The sequence below is a fragment of the Trachurus trachurus genome, assembly GCF_905171665.1.
Source record: "Trachurus trachurus genome assembly, chromosome: 9".
NCBI classification, from domain to species: Eukaryota; Metazoa; Chordata; class Actinopteri; order Carangiformes; family Carangidae; genus Trachurus; species Trachurus trachurus.
The window spans coordinates 32,457,539-32,484,184 of NC_139895.1; the positions used below are offsets into that span (position 1 = coordinate 32,457,539).

The 26,646-nt window shown below is 41.2% G+C and overlaps 1 protein-coding gene across 1 annotated transcript; it reads right to left on the minus strand.

Moving 5' to 3' along the window:
• Window positions 1-1,368: 1,368 nt before the first annotated feature.
• On the minus strand, window positions 1,369-25,820 carry LOC310991415 (leukocyte surface antigen CD53-like). Its single transcript, XM_083979107.1, has 8 exons — window positions 25,714-25,820; window positions 25,110-25,204; window positions 23,879-24,067; window positions 23,671-23,745; window positions 21,845-21,955; window positions 21,557-21,664; window positions 3,433-3,516; window positions 1,369-1,997 (listed from the first exon to the last, which is right to left on the minus strand). The coding sequence occupies exons 2-8, from the start codon at window positions 25,170-25,172 to the stop codon at window positions 1,929-1,931; spliced, it is 699 nt and encodes a 232-aa protein (XP_083835233.1). The 5' UTR covers window positions 25,173-25,204; window positions 25,714-25,820; the 3' UTR covers window positions 1,369-1,928.
• Window positions 25,821-26,646: the final 826 nt, after the last annotated feature.

Sequence of the window (26,646 nt, forward strand, 5' to 3'; positions counted from 1 at the left end):
TAAACTGTGAGCTTATGTCAGTTAATGTGTTTTTATGTGGACGCACTGACAGCTCTGTTTGAAAATGATTCAATTCCAGGTGACTGCTTAGCAACAAAGTACCTTGGTTACTGTTGCTACAAATGCATGAGTGGGGTTCCAATTTATGATCAAATGAGAACTGGCAAATTGTATCCCCCTACTGAAGCTTGCATTATCCCCATGTGTCTGAATGACTTTCTTCCAGTTGACTCCTTTTAAATTGATAATTTTGCCAGCTAGTTCATAGGCTAATCTCTACTAGGAAATGTCCCTTTTTTTTTCTTCTTTACTTTGGTGTCAGTTTACAAAGCACATTATTTAGCCTAATCATTAGGTTAATGATATTTTCTTGGTCCATTTTTTGGTTGGAATAGGCTACTGTGGCCTCTAAAGAAAAAACCCAGCAGAGCAAGCACAAATAGTTCAGGAAATGTTCTCCATAAATGATGAACCTGAATAAATAAAAAATAGCCTAGATAAATACAAACTTAACCACATAGGTAGGCTAAACATCTTATAAAATATTGATACATTTTCATTACCATTTGGACTTTTATAGCTTGTGGTCAGGTTATCCAAATGTTAAATTAAAGGAATAGTTCACTCAAAATTGAAATTTCACTCATTATCTACTCACCCTCATGTTGACTAAGGGCTGGGAGAAGTTTCAGAGTTATCCGTGGCTTCTCTGCAGGGGGTCTCGGCGTAGCAGTGCACGTCAATATAAGAGTTAAATAAATGGATAACAACTGTCTTCATAACAAAAAGACACACCAAAAAACATCCAAATACCTCCATAGTGCTCGTATGTAATGTCCATCTTGTATTGAAGCCCCGAAATGCGAAATTGTTCCGAAAAAAAAAGTCTATATTTCAACCTTGTTTAATCTTGCGAGATTTGCGCCGGCATCAGTGCGATTAATGACGCCGGCGCAAATCGTAGTTACAAACTACTAGGCTATAAATAGGCTATGTGTAGCTAGGCACTTTAGGGTTAGCATTAGGGCCAATCAGCCTGGAGTCCATGAATCTCCCAAGTCAAGAATGATGGATGTTTCTCTTGTTCATTTATGAGGTGTGATCTATAGATCCAAGCCAAAAGTTAAACAAAAAAAAAAAAAAAAGGAAATCATGTTGAGCTGGGATTTTTTTAGGCAATAAAAACTACTTTGATTGAAGGGCTTAAAACCTTTACTTGGCAGGTGAACCATCATATCTGGTGACTCATTCTGTGCTAACCAGTCGGGTCCATCCTTGGTAACATCACCTGCAGGGTAAATGGCAAACTGAATACATTACACTACCTGACAGAGGGTGTGTGTGTTGACAATAGTCAGAGAAAACAGTTGCGGGTAAAAGTGAGATAAGATGAGCAATAAAACTCTTCCAGTACACAGAATACACACAAAGTATAAGTGCTTTTCTTGCAGCCACACAAATTCAGCTCTACAGAACAATGTATTCTACAAATCAGCATCACCAACACTTAGAGAAAACATTACAGTGATCTGTGGTTCAATCTCAAACTTATACACAAGAAACATTACACTCAAATGGAAACAACTCAAATATGAGGTTTCAAACCAGCATGAGCAGAGCAAATCTAGTTGTACCGCCTTCCTTTCCACATGCTAAAAAGAACTACTAGTTACTCAAAAACTGAAAGCAGAAAAAGAAAACAACTAGAAACAATACACATGATTGGAACTTAAATATATACTGTATATACATTTTAAAAAATCACATGGTCCCCTGAGACTGATTTTTCACATTTCGCTCTGATGGCTGAAAAAGCAACCTTCTGGGTACTCATGAGAAATTAATAAAAAGTTGACATAGGGAAACTGTTGACACGCTGGAAGTCACTGTAGATTGCAGACAGAGCTTTAAATCATACTGTTTGTCGTTTACAGGTAACCTAATCCTTGTCTCCTGAAGTGGCAAAACAGAGGGATGGTGATGCACAGACAGACAAACTGTAAATAGAGAAAAATATATAGTGTCATAAATAGCAATGTTCTGCAGACACAAAAGACAAGAACATGTCAAAACCAAAAACTGACAAAGAATAAAGTATGTTACAGGTAAGCAAATATACCAATGCTTGCTCCAATATACAGAACACAATTAGCATTAACGCTGCTCTTAATAGTGATATTTCTATATCAACAAAAGGGTCACATTATGAAGTGTAACTTTAAAATGGTCACTTATACGTAGAACTACAGTAATACTGTTAGCTATACTACACAGCATTGTAGCACCTTTAGCTTATTTTTGACTTTCACATAACAGCACTATCTTTCTTCTTTTTTTTTCACAAATCCTGGGAAACGTTTAGTTAATGGAATTTTTTTTTTTTTTTTTTTTTCTGGTGGGGGTATTTTCTAATTATATTGCCCTAATACTAACATGATGTTCTTGTTTAGATTGAACTACCTGTTAATTGGTTAATAAGCAATAATACATGCATACTATTTTGCCTATTCTTAATCGAGCTCTTGTGTTTCTGTTGTGACTTGCAAACTCCAATCACCAGCATGGAAGAAATTTGACAAAGTGAACCACCATGATGCAAAGTGCAGACTGCTTTGGCACAAATCCACACTGACAGGTTAGGAGGAGGAGGTGAGCCATTTCAGCACACTAATTTGTTGTTGCTCTAAATCGCAGGGCTGATTTGTTAGTAAAGCAGTGGTCAAAATATATTTGTATGTTAGGCTACTTTATAAAACTAAGTTTGGAGAAATGTTAAGACTGTTAATGTGACGGCTGTCAAGACGCTCTGATGAGCTGAGGTCCACAGCTCCTTTGTTACTGTTACTTTGTTTTTACGGTTTGATTAATGTGGAGGAAAGTGTGTTCTCCTACAAAGACAAAGAACATTTTATGTGATGAATATACATGAAGTTGTTCTGTTGAATCTATTAATATACAAGCATGTAGTAGCCTTAAAGCAGAATTATAATTAGAAGAGGGGGACTCTTTTGTATTGAATTGAAAAGAGGCCAATTAGCCAACACCGGTCTCTAATCAACATCATTTTCAACTAAAGCCTCAGTTGACACACACAGTTTACTTGGTGTCTCAATGACTTTTAACAGAGTTAAGAAGACAATCCATTGAGAGTTGAGTCAGAGTAAGAATAAGAGTAGACTTAGATTAGCTATTTACCAAGACACATGGTTCCAAATGACGTGCTACAATACTGCCATGTCATGAGGTTTAAAAGTCAAGGGGCTCTCCAACATGGCAGCCATTTTTTTTTTTTTTTAAAGGAACTCAATAGCCTACTGATACATCAGTCCTCAGACCTGAGCACAGTTAAATCCTCTGTGTCACATCAGGTGTCTGATAAAACACCTTTTGAAACATTACCAACTGTACTGTATGAGGCTGAATGTACCGTACCTGTATGATAAACATTGTGACAACACCTGCTCCTGTGCTGAGATAGTTCCTGGCAAACCAGTCCCTCAGTTTATAGAGACAACCCTGAAAGACAGAATTTTCATGGTTATGTTTAATCTATGTTAAACACACATACAACTCATAAAAACTTTTGGATGGAATTTATTATATGGAAAATGTAAAAAGTTTCAGTATGGAATGGTCATTTCTTCATTTCAAACTACATTATGTATATTGGCCTCATGATGTCAGAATGTGAACAGCATTGACAGTTTCAATACAAACTGTCATTGACGCAGAACATTGGTGGATTCATGGATCAGACACTTGTGATTTTGCAGTTATTCAACTTGTTAGAGAAAAACATGTTATACCGCAAGTACTGAAACATTCAACAGTTGGACGTGTGCATGAAGCTGAAGAGAGACAAAATGTTTTCAAGACCACACAAGCAACAGCTAGAAACACCTCAGACTGTCAGAAAGTCAATTTAGACATTCAAATATAAAAGAGCATCTGTTTGTGTGTGTAATCCAGGACTGTGGTCACCCCACCTATTTAAGTATTGCCACATTGAGTGTTGCCACAGTGCACTTAAACAATGCTCCACTGCATTGTTCTCCAAGTAGAATATGAAGTTTGCATGATGTGATTCAGAGTCCTCATTTGTAAGTGCTTGATCCTCTTCACTAAAGTGATCGCCAGGCACGAGAGGCAATAATTCATAATGTCAACTCATGTGTTGAGAACTTTACACTAAAACCTTCAAAAATATCTGTCTTTGAGTTCCTCTCCCATCATAGTCATGTTAAAATACTTCCCTTTAGTGTACCTTGCCTGATACAGTTAGACATGCCACATCAGTAGCCATGTTAAAAAACGCATGTGAGTTTCAGTGTGTATGTAACAGTGGGCGGCGCTAGTCTCGTGCCAGTAATCCCAAACATGAACACAGGAAATGCCATAACGGAGAAACCATAGAAGAAACCATGGAGATTAAAACAAAGTGTACACAACATTAGCTTGTTATTAGTTTTGAGAAGACATTTTCAACGTTTTGGAAAACAAAGCTTGGCAGCAAAATGATGGCTCCGGTTGAGCTGATGGTCGCGTTGTCTGCTCTCGGGCTCGTTATTGCCTGAAGACGTTGCAGGAGGGAAAAAGTAAGGAGACTGCACCGTTTGTTTACTGTGGTCACTTCTGCCCCTCCCACATACCGCGCTGATTCGCTTAGGGCAGGGCCAATCAGAATCGCCATAGCTAGCACATAGCCAGAGTACCCGACGAGTCTTCTCTCCCGACGCTCCCTGACTGAGCATGTCGAATCGGGCCCAACGAGACCCGACAGCTTCCGCGCCTTCCTGACGCAGATGAACACACCAAACAGACAAGGACCATAGACTGTAAAAAATGTGGACGTAGCGTCCGTGACGTCACCCATTGGTTTTGGGGAGTCGTTTTTGTGACTCAAATATGGCGGCCTGAACAGCGCCATGTTGGATTGGCCGGCCGAGAACCCGCCCACTGGCCTCGAAGCAGCTGTCCACGGAGCTGCTCGGACCTGTCACTCAACGTTTCCGCGCCCTAATTGGCCAGAATTTTAACCTAATAACAGTAAAACGGTAGAGTTAAAAAAAAATTCACCCCCCTCAGAGTGTGTGCGGGGGTAGAAACTATCGGTTGAGACCAAAAAACGTTCTGACACCAGGCTTTGATCATGTTTTTTGAGGATGTAAAGTTGGCGATTTTAACATGGGGGTCTATGGAGAATGCTGCTTTCTGACACCAGCCCCCAGAGGAAGCTGAGGGGATTGCAGTTTTTTGAACGCGGAAGTGAGCTTCACTTCTCAGACCGACAACTGCCCCCTTGATGAGGACCCGACTCTCCACGACGCCCGACTATCGGGCCGGTGTGTTCCTGCCTTAGCTTTGTATACCATTGAGTCTGCCTTGTGCATGAAAGCTTATGCCTCTTGTCAGGCCATCATTGTAAATAAGAACATGTTCTTAATTGATTTCGCCTGGTTAAATAAAGGTTGAATAAAAAAAAATGAAATGCACTTTATAAAAAAAGTTGAATTGAATTGAATTGAGATCTTACATAAAATACTGGAACAAGGAAGCAACAAAAGAAACATACACATGTATATGTCTCCGAACATGTGTTGATTCACTTTTGCTGTATCTGTAATGTCGATGACAATGAATTTGTGATTTGCGACACTGACAATTGCACAACTACCTTTGAAAGTCATCTTCCTCATTCTATATCAAATTCCTTCCTTATGATGAGGTAACTCAAATGTGGAAGTGAACACCTCTCCTGAAGAAGGCTTAGGACATTTGCTTTCTCGGTCAAAGGTGTCAGAACACAGAACAACAGAGAAACACCATGGCAGAACTCAAGTGGCCTAAATGGATCAAAGTGTATTTATGTGTGCTGGTGGGACTTCACTTCACAGGTAAAGACACATAACAGAATACATGATGATGATCTATAGAGAAACTTGAGGATTACTTTACTATCACTTTATTACTGCGAGTATGTTGTTTGATGTTAACAGAGTGTAATGGAATCTTAAATCAAAGACAAGATGCATTTATACTGTACGTTGTATTTTTACATCACTGACTGTAAAGACAATCCAGCAAAAACTCCAGTAATGTGGGATGGGATTTGAATATCAATCCCTTGATTCATATATTAACTTTATTTATCTTCTTATGGGATTAGGATGAGACAGTTATGTGTTAGTGTTTGTTTTTGTTTTTATTATGGATCCCCATTAGTCCTCACCTTGGTAAGGACTATTACCAAGGGCAGATGATGGGACAAGTGTGAAAATGTATCCTGCAACTGGTACTCCATTTTATGGGTCCTATGGTAAGGAAGCCTATCTGCACCTTTATTCAAATGGCAATTTATTTTGCAAAATGGCAGTTTATGTACAATATTGTCATTCAACTGGAAAATGTATTGCATATTTAATTGTCAGTTGCCAAGCTTCTTGAAATTGCATGAATAAATCCCACATTGAACTGCCATTTTGCAAAATGAATTGCCATTTGAATAATATACTTCTGTTCTTAAGTCTTACTTACAAAGTATTTACGAAGATTGTGGTATTCATGAATGTTTTCTTATAAATGTGCGTAAGTTTACTCCTGAGTGTAAGAGAGCTGACAGTTGTGCAAAATAATTGATAATTGCGTTTTCTTCTGTTCTGCAGTTGTATAATATTATATGATTTGAATTAGAATAATTTTCTTATCATTTAGTATGTTTTTAGTAATTATTTTACAAATCATTTTGGTCTCTTAAAAAACACTATAGACACTTAATTCATATCAATTATGTTTACTGGTAACCAGCTCAAATCAGTCTGGACCAGCCTGTCCCCTCCACTGCTCTGCATCTCTCTTCTTTGTTGGCCAATACTTTCTTTAACCTCAGATTTGGTTACATGCTGCTATTCCGACATGCCGCTATTTCGACATTGACTTCTAATTGTCGGAATAGCGGCATTAAAGGTTGAATATGTAGAATATTTATTAAAAGCTATATTTTTTCAAAAATAATACATCCATGGGGCCTTTAGAGGGGTACAGAATGAAAGTATTGCTTTTCCATAAAAAAAATTTTTTTAGTCTGAATTATTATTTTTAATTTTTTTGACGGGGTCGACAATGACTTTCTGTCAACGTTCTGTTTACATTCGTACCTGCCTGTAGCCGACATGTGGCTCAGTTCTCCGCTGTTTTCCTGCCTCCTCCCGGTTGTATGAGTTTGTTTCCAACCAAGCCTTTTTAATAATCAATCGGTGGATCAATGGATTATTATATACTTGTTAGGATGGGTGTAGGATTTTTCATCTGAGACACTGTTTCTCATACACAAATATATAGGCCTATAAGAGAGAAGAAAAAACAAACCGTCCAAGTTTAAAAACACACTGGCAGCCGCACACACTGATCTGCAGCTACTGAGACTGTTATTATTCTGTCACCTGAGTTAACGAGGTGCACGTGTGTTTGGAGCTGACGAGAGAATAAAGAGTGACACAACGCGGCCCTGAGGAGGAACTGTGAAGGACTCAGCTGTAATGGAAAATGACCTAAACCGAGTCCAGTAGAGCTGTAACTGTGTAGTGGAAAGGCGTTCAAAGTAATGGTAACTATCGTCCTGCTTTGCACTGTTTTAACATCTAGGTAAAAGGGGAAAAAAAAGATTTTCTGGGATAAAGGGGCAGATTACATAAGATTATTCTTCTTTCTGCTCCCTTTTGTTGAGATTTGGGAGGTTTTTGTTTTTATTGTAGCTTATTAAAATGCAAGATCGTTCTTCTGACTGATTTATTGCCCGATGCCATGTATCTCGCTTTCTTTCCCCCACCCTCCGCCCGTTGTCTTCGTTGTCACTTTGTTGTCACTTTGTAGCCGCTCCACAGAGCGCACATGGCTAATTAATATGCACGTGCTGACCATATATGGTTGTGTGTAGGTATTCTGGGGGTGGAATATGGTGGGCACCATTCTTGGATCCAGTTTGATTTATCAAAGAGAAATTGCGGAGAGTTGTGCATGCACAGTTTGATAGATCTGAAAAAGGTGTAGGCTAAATATTTTGGGTGTCTTTTCGCCTTAGGCCTAAGCAAAACATTTAGTAGCAGCAGTTTTACACTGCTTACTTACAGTTTTGATAAATGAGGCCCTAAGCCCAGACGCTCACAGCTTCTCCGCGGCGCTGTCCGTGGTGCTGAAGGTGACAGGTCAACATGACAAACAAACTGCAGCATAGTTCTGTTTGTTTATCATGTGTGTCAGTTTTGTTTGCGACTTGATAGTAGAGTTGTTGAGATTAAGAACATCACTCCCTCATCAAACCAGTGATAGGCATGCTGAAAAGAAAAAAAGAGAGAGAGACGCGCCTGGGTATCGCAGCTGTAAAAAAAAAAAAAAAAAGATGACATGTCGGACTAGCGATACCAAAAAGTGTCGGAATAGCGGCATGTCTAGATAGAGGGATGTCGTAATAGCGGGATGTCTAAATAGAGACATGTCGGAATAGCGGGATGTCGGAATAGCGGGCGGACCCCCTCAGGGGGTTTCAGATATTTTCTTTACTTCGTCAGCCGGCGCTCTTCCTCGACATTCAGTGATACAACATTAGGTGAATGACTGACAGCATCGCATGCATCTTTATTTTCTGTTAATTTGCCTCCACTACTGACACTACTAAATATAACTAAATATAAATATAAAAATATAAAAATATAAAATAAATAGAACCTCTTTTTTTGTTTCACTTCTTGCAGCATACTTCCACTTCACTACTAAAGTTCTTCTTACATTTGCAGTTCGGTGCTCCCTCTGCAGATTTTTATTTGAGCATTTCAACTGCCCTTTTACCGGCATTGATGGGGCCTACCTAGGCTATACGAGGAGGTGGCATTCATCAATGTAAGAACACAGTTGAGAACAATTGACCCTTTGTTGGCCTTCTGATTGGTCTGCTGTTCCACCAATCAGAGCGCTTCTCCCCATGTCACGTGTTGCGCAACATTCTAAGGTTGGACAACCCTGGAATGAAACCCTATGAAACGAGATAGGTAGACAGCAACTTTTGGGCAAAAACTACTTTATAATTTTTCAATATGGTTAAAATGTGTGCCTGGGGTTCCTGCAATAGCGACTCACAATATCTGGAACGTATTGGAGTCATTTTTATCCCATTCCCTAAACACAAGACATCAATAAACATACTTAGCCTATAACATATTACTTTAACCTTCTGTTATGTATTTAGTTGAGCTTAATAATAGGGTTTGGGGGTGGTCCACTAGGGGGAGCTCTAGGCATAGGTCAGGCCAGGGTTAACTGCAAAGTTTTGTTTGTTGTTGTTGTGTGCAGTCCTCATGAGAAGTGAGCCTGTTTTTCCCTGGCTGTACTGAAGTGCTATTGAAGCTCCTTCATTCTCCAGTCCACTCTCTGGTCGTGTTCATAAACAGAGAAGATCTAATACCTTCAAAGTTATCTAGCAAACGTAACATTACCGCTACTAATGTCTTTTGAACTTTGTGAAGTTTTACGAGGAGAAACGGGAGATCGGCGGAGATTAGCTTGTAGCTAACGTTAGCTAGCGCCGTTAGCTACTAGCTAGTGAGTGACCAAATCAATGATTTTCCCCCACTTTTCGGAAAAGTCGGGTAATGCCCGTTCAATCGCTCTTTAGCCACGTCTGTCTTCTATCACGGACACCATTTTTCTGATATGTAAGTTAATTCAAATTTCCCTTACTAGCAATTTAAATCTTCCTAATTTTCAATGGTTTCCAATGGGAGTTGACCCTTCCGTGACCATTGTTTGTCCAACCTAGCAACAGTAACCGTGGGGGGCGGGGCCTTGACAAAGGGTCAATTCTGCGGTTTAAGAACACGATGAATCTGACAGAGTTTTCTAAAGAAAGAATGACTTAAGAAAGAATCTAAGAAGATTCGTAAGAACATATTGGTGAAAGAGGCCCAATATTCCCTCAGTAGTTAATTTAAAGGGACATTGTGTAGGAATTACTCCCATCTAGCGCTGTGGTTGTATATCGCAAGCAACTCAATCATATTTTTCATGCTGCATTCACGTGAAATTGGGCAGACGGCAGACGGACGACAGCCGCTGCACGTAACGGCATAAACAAGCCTCTATGTAAACAAGTGGTCTGTCAGCACGAGGCAAAACAATACACGTGACAATATGTTGTCATGGCAATGTCGTATTGTTTACCTGACCCATGTTTTACCGGCATTCTCTGGACTTCTGTGACTAAAATGACATCCGGTTTGTTACCGACGGCCGTCTGCCCGACTGCAGGTGAATGCAGCATCAGTGTAACGCTCCATTCGTCCTCACTGCGTTACCGCGGTGACTTTTCACAGACGCCACCTCGACCTGAGCCGACAGCTCCGGTGTCTCCGCTGAGTTTCCGTGGTTTCCTACCGTCACGCTGCCACTGAACATAAAAACATGGCGACACCACATGGCAGCCAGCACCGAGCTTACCCGCTCCATGTAGATATGAATGATATGAACGGCTAATTCAGAGCTGAAAGGAACACTTCAGTTTGTTGATGGGGGTAATTATTGATGAATGAAAAACATACTTTTGAACAAAATAATCGATTTTCGTAAATAGATAACAGGAGAAGTTACACAATGTCCCTTTAAGGTCAAAACAACCTGTGGACCTTATCGTGTGAACCCTGTCTATTATTTCACTCCCAAGGGGTTGCTCCTTGTTGTACATTTCTGAGAGATTTGAGGTTGCTTCCTACATAGAAACTGTCTCTAAGAATGCTTGACGCCATTATCCTTTTTCCGGCTGATCAGCATTCTTCCAATTAGTTGCAATCAATCTTTTCACATTCAAACACTTGTTATTATTTGTTTATTATATTTGGACCATGACCCCTAATCCATGTAATTCACATAACCCTAACCCTAATTTCCCCAAGAGATTGTGTTACACCTTTCCAAAAAAGATATTATTTTTGGACAAGCCCAGACCATGTGGTAAAATGTGCCTTTTCCATATTTCTTTCTCCTCTTCACAACAGCTGCTGCAGCACAACCTCTCTATTTCACTGTGAGAGAGGGGGAAGGAGTCACTCTGCCTTGTCGCACAAACAGAGATGAGTTTGATAATTGTGACGGTACAACCTGGACCTTCAATGAGCCAGGAGGCCTCTCTGTAGATCTGATTAAAAAGGGGAGATTAATGTATCCCAACAAAGGTCCCAACCGAAAATCAATCCAATTTACACGGAGGTGTGCTCTGGTTCTACTGGAGGTCAGAGCTGAGGCTGCCGGCCGCTACATCTGCAAGCAGTCTGACAAATCGAGACGACCACAAGCTGCGGCTCCGCGTCTTCTTCTGTCTGTTGTTAGCGGTGAGTATTTACTTCGCACTATGCCCTATTCGCACGGGATTAGTAGCTATTACCTGGGGACGTCTGGTAATTTGTAAATTACCCCCCCACGTCTGTGTTTCTTGCGGTGCATTCGCACGGGATAAGTGATGTCTGTATTTTTACTCGAATTTACTGACATTAAGGCTCCGATATGACGTCAAAGCTGTGCACGTTGTAACATCCGCTGCTTCATGGACCGCGGAACGCATCTGGACAGGGGGGGGGGGGGGGGGGGGGGGGCATAACTTCAAGTCAAGGGGGGGGGGGATAAAAGTAGCAAAGCTCCGGACAGAGTTGCTGTGATTGTATCCAGTTTATGAAACATTATGAAAACACATGAGCCTATCACAACAACAGATTTTCCGGGATCGATCAAATCCATTGGATCATCACGCTGATGATTATCCATACCAGAGGTAGGCTGCCGGTTCTCACAGCCCGTACTTCTGCCAATATTTTTTATTTTTTGGAGGGTGTGTGTGTGCGCGCCGAGCGGACCCGTCTAGAGAGACACGCGTCTATATGGGACAGGCTTTTATTTAATTTAGAACAAACCTTATGCTCAGAAAAGATGGAAAATATATAGGCCTAGTCTAATTAATAAAATGGTTCTGTTGTTTGGCCACTGTTTAAAAGAGTCAGAATATAAGGAAAGAATCGTATCCAGAGCCAGTGGCACCGCCAGGATTCAATTTCAATGTACGCACAGAAACGGAATAGGCTACAACAATTTTTTTTTTTCGGGGGGGGGGGGCTCTACAAACACTGGTGTGCTTATCATGCCAAGTAGCAATGGGACTTGTCGCTCATTAATATACTGCACAACTGAAAATATTGTTGCGACCCCGCAGTAATGTTGTTGTCATGATGTTTGTGATTTCTGACTGACTGTGAATGTGTACGGGCAGGTAGCGTATGGTTGAATGAGAAACTGAGGGGCCGGGGTGAGTGTGAGGAAGACCTGTGTGTGCGAGTGAGGAGGAGCAGAGGAAGAAGTGAGAGCTGTCAGATAAGTTTGTGTTATGTTGTTGTAGTTACATCGGCTCGGACGCTACAATATCAGTAACGTGTGCTTAACATAGACGTCGGATTGTGCCAGATGCGCCAGAGCGCGCACCTCTGTGCCAGGCTCGCGCTCTGCAGCGGTTTGTGTTTATTCATCTTAACAGAGCGTGTGAGATATTAACACACACATACGCATATGGTCCCCCCCCCCCCCCCCCCCCCGCCGCCGCATACTATCCCCCCCTCTGTTTTTTTCACAAATCGCACCCTGCGTATTGATAAATAATGCACTTGATAGACTCACGAATTCAAATCGAAATGCAGCACTCAGTGACAGTTTTTATTTTATCGGCAGCAGTGAAGGTGTGTGTGGTGGTGACTTGGCTCTTAAAAACACAACAAAAAATGCCCCTCAATTACTGAGATGCAGATTCGCACGGGACTAGTTTTACCACGGGACGTCGGTCTTTGGTGAAATATAGTAGGTAATTTGCAGGGGGAATTTTTACTTACTTTTTTACTGACATGGCGCATTCGCACGGGATTAAGATCACAGACGTCCTCCGCAATTATTACCAATTACCAGAGGTCCCCAGGTAAAACTAATCCCGTGCGAATAGGGGACTGTAAAAACATTATGACTATCGCAATTATGATGATGCTGTCTTTCTCTCATTGGTCTGCCTTCACCAGTGGCTGAACAGAAGCACAAAGATATGACCAGCTTGTCCTGCTCGGTGGTCCCATTGGAACGGTGTCAACACAGAGTGCAGTGGCTGTATGACTATAGAAAGGGGGGTAACCACGACATGGAACAGATATATGAAAAATGCAAAACCACAGTGTTATTTAACACCTCTCATCTTCAACACAAGTCAAAGTATAAGGAGTCCTTTGTCTGCTTTGTGACATATGCAGACAATAAGGAACTGCAGATCAACTTTGCCCCCCAGTCCTTCGAAGAGGGAACAACAGGTATGATTCTATAATGGTTTCTCATTCACAAGAGGCTGTCTTTGTCTGCCGTTGAAACATTTACACAATCTCTCATCATTTGTTGTCTTTCTACTCCACATCCAGCTGTGGCAAAAAGATATGAGACGACAACTCAACAAGGTCGTCACGTCTTACACAGCTCTCTGTCCACTATTTGCATGTTGTGTAATCTCTTTTATTCTAATCTGTTCACTTAGTATTATCTGACATGTAAATCAGGTTAGAAAATTTAATTTGTACCTGTACAACTAGATTTGACGTTTCAAAAGTGAAGATGTTAAAAAGACTACCAACAGTAGGTGTGTTTGTAGATTCATATGCTGTAATACCTATAGAAAGTCATCATACCCGGCCAAAACCTTAAGCCAGGAACACACCGGCCCGACAGTCGGGCGGCGGGTCTCGTCGGGGAGAGTCGGACGGCGTCGGGTCCGCGTCTGTTTGGTGTGTTCATCTGCGTCGGGGAGGCACGAAAGCTGTCGGGTCTCGTCGGGCCCAACTCGACATGCTCAATTGGGGAGCGTCAGACGTCGGGAGAGTAGACTCGTCGGGTACTCTGATTGGCTGTGTGCTAGCTATGGCGATTCTGATTGGCCCTGCCCTAAGCGAATCAGCAAGGTGTGTGGGAGGGGCGGAAGTGACCATAGTAAACAAATGGTGTCCTAGACTGCCCTACAGTAAAAATGGCACATAAAATAAAAAGAGGAGTAAAGCAATACATTAAGCGGCAATATTAGCAGCAAAGATGTTCAATCAAACCCACATAGTTTGAAACAACATTCAAAACACACACAGCCAGTGTCACAACTAAGCATATAAAGTCTGCTAGCTTAATGCTAATGTATAATGTAAAACACCATAGACGGGCTAACAGAAATTAGCATGGCTATCGCCATTTCGCGGCAACCGACAGCCATAGCAGTAAAGCTGCTAAAAACTGTTTTAATTCTGGCTTTAGCGCTGTTAACACATTACTGTTTAATCCAGAGTCTGTGGTCAGTTTATAACACTTGCTAGGAAATTTGCTCCGATGTTTGTTTTGCGAGTCTGTGGAAGCCACAACCGGGGACCGTGGCAGCAGCTGTCACAAGGGCAGTAGCTGGTCTACTGAGCTGATCTGCTGGGGCCAACCTCCGTAGTCATCCTGGGGGATCCCGCACGCTTTTAGAGGTTTACCGCTGGCGGGTTAAATTCTTTTTAGAAGATTAATGTTGGTCTCATTGATGAAATTTAACAACTGTGGCAGCCGCGTTAGTTTGTTTGAATGAAAAATGAGCAGGGCTGCCTCTGGGCTACGTACTGAAATCACCACATTTACGTAAATAAATAAATGTTTTACAATGAACCGATCAGTCTAATACATTTTATTTTGTTAAGTCAACATGGTTACTGTACATGGAAAGGATTATTACCACTTTATGACTTAAAATTGGTCGGTAATTCTATGGGAGTCCTATGGGAGTGTCGCCTCTCTGTTATATTAATCGCTCTGGTCGGCAGTAGTCGGGGCGGTGTGTTTCACTGCTTCCTTTCTCCCGACTGTGGCTGCCTCTCGTCGGACAAAAGGCCGCCGGGATCGGGTCGGGTTGGGGCGGTGTGTGGGGGCCTTTAACCTTTTGTTCTTGACCTTTTCTGAAAAACGTGCCACGCTCAGTCTTGTTTAAAGGAATAGTTCACCAAATAATGTAATTCAGTCATTGTCGACTCACCCTCATGCTGATGAATACTCCAGAGTAGTTTTTTATTCCTCAAAGTGCATATTTTTGGACAAGCCCAGAACATGTGGTAAAATGTGCCTTTTCCATGTTTTCTTCTCCTCTTCACAACAGCTGCTGCAGCACAACCTCTCTATTTCACTGTGAGAGAGGGGGAAGGAGTCACTCTGCCTTGTCACACAAACAGAGATGAGTTTGATAATTGTAGCGGTACGACCTGGACCTTCAATGAGCCAGGAGGCCTCTCTGTAGATCTGATTAAAAAGGGGAGATTAATGTATCCCAACAAAGGTCCCAACCGAAAATCAATCCAACTTCCGAGGTGTGCTCTGGTTCTACTGGAGGTCAGAGCTGAGGCTGCCGGCTACTACATCTGCAAGCAGTCTGACAAATCGAGACGACCACAAGCTGCGGCTCCGCGTCTTCTTCTGTCTGTTGTTAGCGGTGAGTATTTACTTCGCACTATGTCTTATACTGTAAAAACATTATGACTATCGCAATTATGATGAAGCTGAGCCGCCTCATGCTGTCTTTCTCTCATTGGTCTGCCTTCACCAGTGGCTGAACAGAAGCACAAAGATATGACCAGCTTGTCCTGCTTGGTGGTCAGTGTTGCCACAGTTACCTTGAAGAAGTAATCTGCTTACTGATTACTCCTTTAAAAAGTAATTTACTTACTTTACTGATTACTTGATTTTAAAAATAACTAAGTTAGATTGAAAGTTACTTCATTAGTTACATTCAGCAGCTGCTTACAACACCCCCCGCCGGCTCAACATAAAAATGACAACCATGTTTAAGGGCAGCATTTCCTCTACAACAGGGGTGTCAAACTCATTTTAGTTCAGGGGCGAATTTGATCTCAAGTGGGCCGGACCAGTAAAATAATAGCATGATAACCTATAAATAAAAAGAACCTTTAATTTTTCCCTTTGTTTAAGTAGGCTACATTATAAAGATATTTCTACAGTTAATGAACTATCCTTTTACAAAACATGTTATGAACAACCTGACATGTATTGATAAAAATATGTGCAATATGAAATGTTCACACTTGGCAAATTCATCCTGAGGGCCGGATTGGACCCTCTGCCGGGCCAGTTTTGGCCCACGGACCGCATGTTTGACACCCCTGCTCTACAACATAGGCTACTGCCAGACCAACTGCTGTCCCTCACTTACTGGTTTTGCACCTTTTTGGCGATCGCTGCCACTCGAGCATTTCTAAAGGGCACGCCATGCAGCGTGCCAGCAGCGTCTCTCTGCGGAAATCCCCAGCAGTAACACTTTGTCACCATCACAGAGTGTGAACCTTAATATTGTCATATTTAGCTGACACAAACTCAAAATAGTGACTGTATTTCCAGCTAGAAACGCGCATGTCTCTCCTCCTGTCATTGCTGTTTACGTTTGTGTCGCTGGCTGCTTGACATGCTGTAAACGTGGCTTGTCGCGGACAGGCGTCGCTCCCCGAGATGCAAGAAGAAAGCAGAAATAACCTATATCTTTTTTATCTTTTTACTAAGGAAAATGACAAAAAACAGTATCGCACTGTGACTTAGATAAATAGGCTAACTTTAATCTGGAGATAGTAATACATAGATTAGGCTACTGGTTACTGGAAAAAGTGGTCACATTAGAGTAACGCGTTACTAAGTAGCGCGTTACCGGCATCACTGTCGGTGGTCCCATTGGAACGGTGTCAACACAGAGTGCAGTGGCTGTATGACTATTATAAGGGGGGTAACCTAGATATGGAACAGATATATGAAAACTGCAAGACCACAGTGTCATTTAACACCTCTCATCTTCAACACAAGTCAAAGTATAAGGAGTCCTTTGTCTGCTTTGTGACATATGCAGGCAATAAGGAACTGCAGATCACCTCCGCCCCCAAATCCTTCGAAGAGGGAACAACAGGTATGATTCTATAATGGTTTCTCATTCACAAGAGGCTGTCTTTGTCTGCCGTTGAAACATTTACACAATCTCTCATCATTTGTTGTCTTTCTACTCCACATCCAGCTGTGGCAAAAAGATATGAGACGACAACTCAACAAGGTCGTCACGTCTTACACAGCTCTCTGTCCACTATTTGCATGTTGTGTAATCTCTTTTATTCTAATCTGTTCACTTAGTATTATCTGACATGTAAATCAGGTTAGAAAATTTAATTTGTACCTGTACAACTAGATTTGACGTTTCAAAAGTGAATATGTTAAAAAGACTACCAACAGTAGGTGTGTTTGTAGATTCATATGCTGTAATACCTATAGAAAGTCATCATACCCGGTCAAAACCTTAACCTTTTGTCCTTTTCTGAAAAACGTGCCACGCTCAGTCTTGTTTAAAGGAATAGTTCACCAAAAAATGAAATTCTCTCATTGTCGACGCACTCACCCTCATGCTTGCTGATGAATACTCCAGAGTAGTTTTTTATTCCTCAAAGTGCTTCTCAAGTGTCCTGAAGGGATATAGTCCAGAGTTTACTCAAAACGATGTCATTTAGGATATTTTTACAGCCTTAACAGTCCTGTATTGAATTTGCCTGGCGTTCACGTGATGCACACTAGCATCGTGCCCGACACAAACAGGTCCATAAAACTACACAAAAACCTTGAAATATTCCTCCACACTGCTCGTCCGCAGCAATCCAAGTGTCCTGAAGGGATATAAGTCCAGAGTTTACCCAAAATGACATCATTGAGGCAAGCCTGGTCATGTCCGCATGCATCGCCTCCCTGAACACAAGAGCAAATTCAATACAGAACTGTTTAGGCTGTAAAAATGTCCTAAATGACGTTGTTTCGGGTAAACTCCCTTCAGGACACTTGGATTGCAGTGGACGAGCAGTGAATGTTACAAGGTTTTTGTGTAGTTTTTTAGACTGTTTTGTGTCGGGCGCTATTACTCTCATATAAAGATTTTGTTGGACTACGAACCGGCCTCCCGGGTCTCCAGATGCACTTTGGGGAATAAAAAACTACTCCGGAGTATTCATCAGCATGAGGGTTAGTCAATAATTACTGAATTTAATTTTTTTGGTGAACTATTCCTTTAAGCTGTTCAGAAACAACACCTGGATGATTCTGTTGCCACGTGGAAAAAGATTTTATGCTCAGATGAGACCCAGATTGAACTTTTCTATCGAACTCCAAGCGCCATGTTTAGCGAAACCCAAACACAGCACGCCATCCATCACACACCATAACTATAGTAACGGCATGGTGGTGGAAACATCATGTTGTGGGGATGTTTCTCTTCGGCAGGGACTGGGCAGCTGGTCAGGATTGAAGGGAGAATGGATGCTGCCAAGTAAATACAACCACATTATTGAGGAAAATCTGGGTCCCTCTGTTAGACAGCTGAAGACAGGCAGGTCATTCACCTTCCAACATGGCAATGATCCAAAAAGAACAATGCAGTGGCTTAAGTACAGAAAGGTGAATGTCTTTGAGTGGCCAAGTCCAAGACTTAAATCCAATAGAAAATCTGTGGGCGGACCTGAAGACAGAAGTCTATCTCCACCCACCACAGAAACTGACTGAACTTGAACAACTCTTCAAGGAAGAATGGGTAAATATCCCCCAATCTAGGTGCAATGCTCGAAGAGACTGATGGCTGTAATTGAAGCATAAGGTGGATCTATGAAGTATTACATCAGGGGACTGATGATTTTTTTCCAACCTTGTTATTCTAGTTTTTTTTTTTTTTTTACATTTTCATTCATTCTTAGAACTTTCACAGTTTTCTTCAATAGCTTGATGTTGCAAAGATAAATTCATAAAATAAACCGGAAAAAGTTTATTTTTAATGGGTTTTGATATCAACCTGTATGGAAAATAATCTTGCTATTTTAAAAGGGTATGATGATTTTCTATAGGCACTGTAACTTCTGTGTGGTTTTCCTGGTCTTTGTCAGATAATGATCACACCTGAAATTTCGTGACAGACTTTGTCGTCTCCACAGCTGATTTTTAAACCTGCTCCTCCATTGTATTTTTAATCTTCCTTAATGTAAAAGAACCCGGTCTTGCTCATACATCTCCGCAGCTCCGCCTCCTACACTAAACTCTGCTCTGACCTCCATCATGTTGGTGATGCGTATAGCTGAAGTCATCCTCATCACTGTCATCATTGTTTTCATCATCAGAGCTAAAGGTGAGACGATTAACTCCAACATCAGTTAGGGCTCATTAACACCAACTGTGAGTTTAGAAGTTAAGTTGTTATCCTGTGCTTTATTTTCCAGTGAATCAGAAACCTACTGATGACAAAACTGTGAGTGCAAAACCAAAAAGCATTGTCACTTTAAAAGGCTGCTGCTAACTGTTCACGTTGCTGTGATTCATGGCTGCTAATGTCCTTGCTTGTGTCTGTCCAGGGCCCAGAAACAGTAGCAACAGAGATGCGTTCAGGTCCAGTGGCCGGTCAGGTAAAGATGAACTGATGGTGCTTTCAGGTGAAGCTGTGTTAAAGGGGAACTATGCAAGATTTTTTACCTTAATCAAACAAATTTGTTCTGGCCATTACTTATTAAAGGCATTTTTATTTTTACATCAAGATGAGTGCCTTGGCTACTTTTTTCTGTTTTTTTTGCACTAATCTAGCCCATAACCAAAGAGCACCATCTTAGCAAGAGAAGTTCTTTGTTTCTAGGCAGCACTCCTACTCTTTGGCTTTTTTCAAACTACAGGAGTAAGGAAGAATGGATCGTTCCTGCCTTCTACCTAACATCTCTTTGCTGTAAACATTGCAAGATCAGGGAGGGGACTTAGCTGTGAGTTTTTATAATAGTGAAAATAATATGCACTCAAACTGTAGGGGGAGCACCATAGAGTAGAGAAAATTGACCAAAATAGCGAAAAAGCGACTGGACTTGCATAATTCCCCTTAAAGTGTCACCACCACATCAACAGTCAGCTGGGAGGGAAATCTGGGTAATTTGCTCTGGGATCAAATTCACCCAGAATCTCGCTGTTTTTTTTTTACAGGCGCAGAATAATGGAGATGAACCTTACGCAACAGTCACACAATACTATGTAAACTCTTCTGTCTCACTCCACTGATCAACGACTTCACAACAGCATCAGCTCATCCCAAAACCAAAATCACTTGCTCATGTCTGTCTGGCTTCACCACTCACCATCATTTCTTTTGTCAGTCCTGAGTAAAATGTTTTGAGTGCTGATCTTTGCCAAATTTGAAGGGATTCCCTTGAGGAGTCTCGAGGTACTGTATTGTGGTGGTGTCATGTTTTGTGAGGTCATTGTTACCTTGACCAAATTTTCCCTTGGACCCCCAAAGTTTAATCAATCATCTCTGAATCATTTGAGACACTTGTACCACATTTGAAAAAACAAACAAACGTAGGTTTTTTCAGAAAAAACCTACAGACTTATATAAAATAAATCCTGCTTAATCATCAACTATGGGCTTTTACTCATACAGTATGTGGTGGGGACTGTGTCACATACACTTATTGCACAACATAATACACATCACTTCATCACGTCACTCCAGCTCAGCATCTCATCAGTTAAAACACATGGCTGCACATTTCATCTCATGTCCAGGTGGAGCTGAGCGACCACCACAGCCCCCCCCCTCCCCCAGAAGACACATGATTTAAAAAAGTACAATAAAATATTCAATAAATGGAGGAAATACTGTATTTCATACAAATGTGCAAATATGCAATGTGCAAATCCAATGAAGTGCTATTGCTTCCACTAAAATGCGTGTGCCATTATTGAAGTGCATTTATACATTAAAGGTCCAGTGTGTAATAATTTGCAAGATTTATTGGCAAAATCTGATGATACTACCCATGGATATATTTGTATAAGTGTATAATGTCTATAAAATAAAATTTGTTTGGTTTTTGTAGCCTTATAATTCTTCTTTTATATCTACATATAGCAAGGGTCTTGCTTTAAAGAGTGTCGCCATCTTGTGCCGCCATGTTTGTACGGCAGCCTGAATGGAAAATCCAGCCAGTGAGAGAGCACGATTTGTGGGTTTCACGTTCATAAATAGCTTTAGCAAAACAGAGGAAAAGCGACCGGACCGGATCATTTAAAGGAAGCACATTGGCTAATGTCAGTGTAGAGGTCCATTTAAGATATAACAGAGATGACACTGTGCTCTGGTGCTGGAGGTTGTCTGGCCTGCAGCTCCAACACAACACAAAATTACAGATAGACACCTTTGTTTACCATGTCCAAGAACTTTCATAAACCAAGGAGCAGCACCAGTAAAATATCACATTGAAATCTGAACATGCATTATTCTGACTGAGTTCTAAGCAGCTACCTCAGGTTTCTTTTTTAAAAAAATTTTTTTACTTTCCCTCAACAGACACGGCCCAGCTCACAGCTCAGACAGAATTAAGAAAACTAGAATGCAATCATCCTCCACTCATTGATAAATAATTCAAAAAGTCACCTCTGGCCAGTTGGTGTGGTCGATGCTGTTGCAGGGATCTTTGTCACAACAGGAGATTGGGACGTTTCCCTGCCAGTCGGCCTCACCATGAACTCCACAGCACTGAAACTGTACAAAAAAACTAATTTAATGGAATCAACAACTTATTTGGACAGGGAGAAATTAAGGACTTAAAATCAACATGAATGTATGTAACATAACACCTATCAAAGTATGAAAACCTGTGTAATAGAAATATAAAACAATAAAAAAAAATTAGCAATTTGATACAGTTAGGGGATCACTTACCAGGTACTGGACAGCATCAAAGTCATCTCTGATGGTCTTGTTTCCCTCTGGACCGGACCCTCTGTAAATCTCCAAGCTTCGCATCAGGTCCCTCTCAAAGTAAGTGTCAATCTGCACCACAGAGGGACAAGCTGCATCACCTGCAATATACTGCCACCTGCTGGTCGTACAAGACAATGGCTGCACTAACTTCATTAAAGTCCCCCTCCAACAACCCTTTTTGGTTATTTTAAAGCATTCTGTGGTCTTTAAATTGTGTTTATGAAGTTACACACACATATGCACACAGAAAGGTTGACAGCTCCTCAATGGCATTGCTTAAAGACATGTTGGTCAGATTAGCTCTGTCTTGACCTTAACTCATTGAGTGCCAAAAACATAATTTTACCTTTTTTGACATTTTCTTTGTTAAATTACGAAATCAGACACTCTACAACACCTTATGTGTGAATTTGGGAACTCTATGATGAACAGAACTGAAATAGATGACGATCAAAAACTGATGTAAACTCACGATCTGGACATTTTTATCATAATTCGGCTTTTGATGGTTGCTGCATTGGGTTGAATCAGTGGCGCATGCAACCCTCTGTGCCAAACATTGCTGAATAAATCAGCCCATATCTTTATATCTACTGTTACGGCTTGGTACCACTAGTTAGCGAACACGTTCAGCTTCAATCCTGACATCATTTGTGTGCGTTTTTATGCAAAATATATGAGAAAAAAAAAAGAGTTTGACTGGAGCACAGCCGCTCCGCCTTCACCTGCTTGGGATTGCTCAGGAACAAAGGCATGTAGAAATAAATGGTTTGTCCCCATTTGAAGCAGAAAGTTTCACCTTTCAAACGAGCCATAGTATGTGTCCATAGCTATATAGAATACGGCTCTACAAAAATCGTCAACAATGGTCTAAATTGCTGGCACCACGATAAGCTTTGGAAAACAGCGTGACACTCAATGAGTTAAGGTCGTGGGTTTGATTCCCATGTTGACAGAGATGGTGCCCTAAGTGGCGAACCCTGTGGCAGTAAAGGTTTCAGCAAAAAAAAATGCAGCCATTTCCACATATGTGACCCTCCTGACTGAGAATGTTAATTTAATTTAATTTAAAGGGATAGTTCACCCAAAATTGAAATTGAACTCATTATCTACTCACCCTCATGTGGACTAAGGGCTGGGAGAAGTTTCAGAGTTATCCGTGGCTTCTCTGAGTTACAGGGGGTCTCGGCGTAGCAGTGCGTGTCCATATAACGGTTGCAAATGGATACCAACTGTCTTCGTAACAAAAAGACACACCAAAAAACATCCAAATACCTCCATGCTGCTCGTATGTAATGTCCGTCTTGTATTGAAGCCCCGAAATGCGAAATTGTCCCGAAAAAAAATTAAATAAGTCTATATTTCATCGTCCAAATTTGACGAACTGGGAAGAGGAGTTTCGAGAAGCTTCCGCTACAAACAAGCTTGAAATATAGACTTATTTAATTTTTTTTCGGGACAATTTCGCATTTCGGGGCTTCAATACAAGACGGACATTACATACGAGCAGCATGGAGGTATTTGGATGTTTTTTGGTGTGTCTTTTTGTTACGAAGACAGTTGGTATCCATTTGCAACCGTTATATGGACATGCACTGCTACGCCGAGACCCCCTGTAACTCAGAGAAGCCACGGATAACTCTGAAACTTCTCCCAGCCCTTAGTGGACATGAAGGTGAGTAGATAATGAGTGAAATTTCAATTTTGGGTACTATCCCTTTAACACAAAGTATCAAGTCTTTTATTACAAACCATTATAAGTGCAAACGTTGATACTCTCCTACCTCTCTGCTGTAGACCAGGAACACACAGGCCATGGCCAGCTCCACCAGCATCAGAATAAACAGCAGCACGAAAAACTGAAATCAGAGCCAATCAGGTTCTACCATGAGTCAGCCTGTTCATTTAAATAAACAAAATGTGGGTAAGATGATGTTTCAGTATGAGTTATATATTATCCGAATCATAATAAAAGTCCTGCTTCACACTCACAGTGATGAGCATGCAGCGGTTCTCCCTCCAGCCTCCCAACATTCCCAAATAACACACACAGGTAACAATGGTGCCAGTGACGACCAGAGTGTTGGCGGGGTAGATGGGCCAGAAGCTGGTGACGAGGGAGGCGAACTTGGAGTGCATCATCTGGAATATTCCAAAGGCCACCACGAACGCGCCGCACAGCTGCAGCGCACACGAGACAGACAAAAGACACCATGCATCATTTGATCAAAGTTCACAATAGTTTTCCTTTAAACCTCTCACATGGTTTCGTATCAGTTGCTCTTAGTTGATTATTTCCCCTAAAAAAAGTCAAAAAATGTGTTGTGACATTGTGCTTTTCTTATTTCTTTCATCCTTTAATGGTATGGTATGTAAAGAGGTCAAAACAACAGACAGACATTGTGCTGAGGACACTTTCATCATTAACTTAGGTTTGATTTTTTATTTGATTTTATCAGGCCGGCCTACTTCTGCTTAAAGGAGTAGTTCACCAAAAAAGTGCATCTGGAGACCCGGGAGGCTGGTTCGTAGTCCAACGAAAACTTTATGTATGAGGGTCAAAAGCGCCTGACATCAAAAAGTCCATAATACTACACAAAAAACCATTGAATATTCCTCCACACTGCTCGTCCACTGCAATCCAAGTGTGACTGAGTTTACTCGAAACTGACGTTGTTCTGAGTAAACTCTGGACTATCTCCCTTCAGGACACTTGGATTGCAGTGGGCGAGCAGTGTGGAGGAATATTACATAGTTCTTGTGTAGTTTTATGGACTCTTTGTGTCGGGCGCTATTACTCTCATACAAAATTTTCGTAGGACTAGGAACCCCCCTCCTGGGTCTCCAGATGCACTTTGAGAACTACTCCGGAGTATTCATCAGCATGAGGGTGAGTCAATAATGACTGAATGAATTTCATTTTGGTGAACTATTCCTTTAAGTAAAGGATATGGATACTTTTTGTCACCACTGTTGATTATCAAATACATATCAAATATATACAGTACAGTACCATGCAAAGGTTTTAGGCAGGTGTGAAAAAATGCTGTAAAGTAAGAATGCTTATCCATCATGGAATACCATCAGGAAGGCATATGATTGGCTCCAAATGTATTCTTGTCAACCCCCAAACATACAGCCAGTGTCATTAAGGATCAAACATTGCAGCTCTTTTCATCCTCTCTAAACAGCCCTGTTCAGATCGGCTGGTTTCGAGACTTACCCAGCAGAGGAAGTTGAGATGTACCATCATAGCTTTCCAGCAGTTTACCCAGGAGCGATTCATCCTTCCTGATAATGTCCCACCACCTGTGACACCTGGAAGAAGAGAAGACAAGCGTCAGTGTGGAGGAAGACCTTAAATACCTGTGAGGGAGCAGCTCGTCTCCACGGCCCAGTGTTTACAGCACACCACTGTTTGATGTGACAACACTCAGCCACCAGGCACAATGGACACTTGTGACCTATCCAGACTCCAGTTAATCATTGTTACCTGCTCTTATCTCCCTATCCAACAGCAGCATTTATTTTTATCTTAACATATATCCATTCATCATTCTGGGTTTCTTTATTTTTTTCATGTGCACATAATGTCACAGTAAACTTTGAGGTTTTTCTTTTCTAAATATGACTATGCCTGCTTTTCATTATCAATCACCATATTTACTGAGTTGTGTCATTTTAAAGTGATTTCATTCTGAATGTTCATAATATTTGTGTTTGGTTTTTCACATATTAATCATGTCTTTACATTTAATCTAAATATTCATTATACATTCACAGTGTAATTACATAGAAGAAGTGACATCAGACATCAGAGGGCTTACCTTAACTGCACTGTATCCAGCTATTATTCCAGTGGCTGCTGTCACGAGCTGTGTTGTGATGTTGTTCCTACCGTCCTCAGTGTTAACTGATGACAGACAGGTATGAGGAAGATCACCTGTCCTCTTCCAGGCAGTAAGAAACAACACTGAGGAGGAGGGACGGTCCACGTTTGGCACCATGAGCTGCTGCTGAGTCAGTGTCAGAAAACAAATATTATAGATCAATCCATCATGACTTTATCTGACACCTTTACTTCCTCTGGTTGAACACACACAAGGGGTTGAATTGATTTGTTAATAATTTCTAAAAACATGTTTGGATTTTTTTTTTTTTAATCAAATCAAAAACACATTTAACCCACCTGAGTTTACCAAAGTGCTGTGCATAAATACATAACATGTTATCTGTGTTTTACACTAGCTATAGCCTGAGATAGACAGGGGACTGTTTGGAATAAAAACAGAATGAAATCTTAGTGACAGTCAAACTACTTAAGTAGTTTTAAGTTGGGTGTAAAACTAGGGGGAGGGGCCTGGAGTAACAAGTGTAATGCTGATGTCTGTCTTCCGGGCACCAGTTGCCAGACTGTTACTGGTGTTTGTAGACTGTGTCCATGAGGTGTTGATACTTAAAGGAATAGTTCACCAAAAAATGCTCATGCTGATGAATACTCCGGAGTCGTTTTCCTCAAAGTGCATCTGGAGACCCGGAAGGGGGGTTTGTAGTCCAACGAAAACTTTATATGAGAGTAATAGTGCCCGACACAAAAACTTCCATAAAACTACACAAAAAAAATTTGTTGTTCCTCCATACTCTTTGTCCGCTGCAATCCAAGTGTCCTGAAGGGATATACTGTAGTCCAGAGTTTACCCGAAACGACGCAATTTAGGCAAGCCTGGTCACATCAGCGTGCATCGTGAGAGCGCGCACCA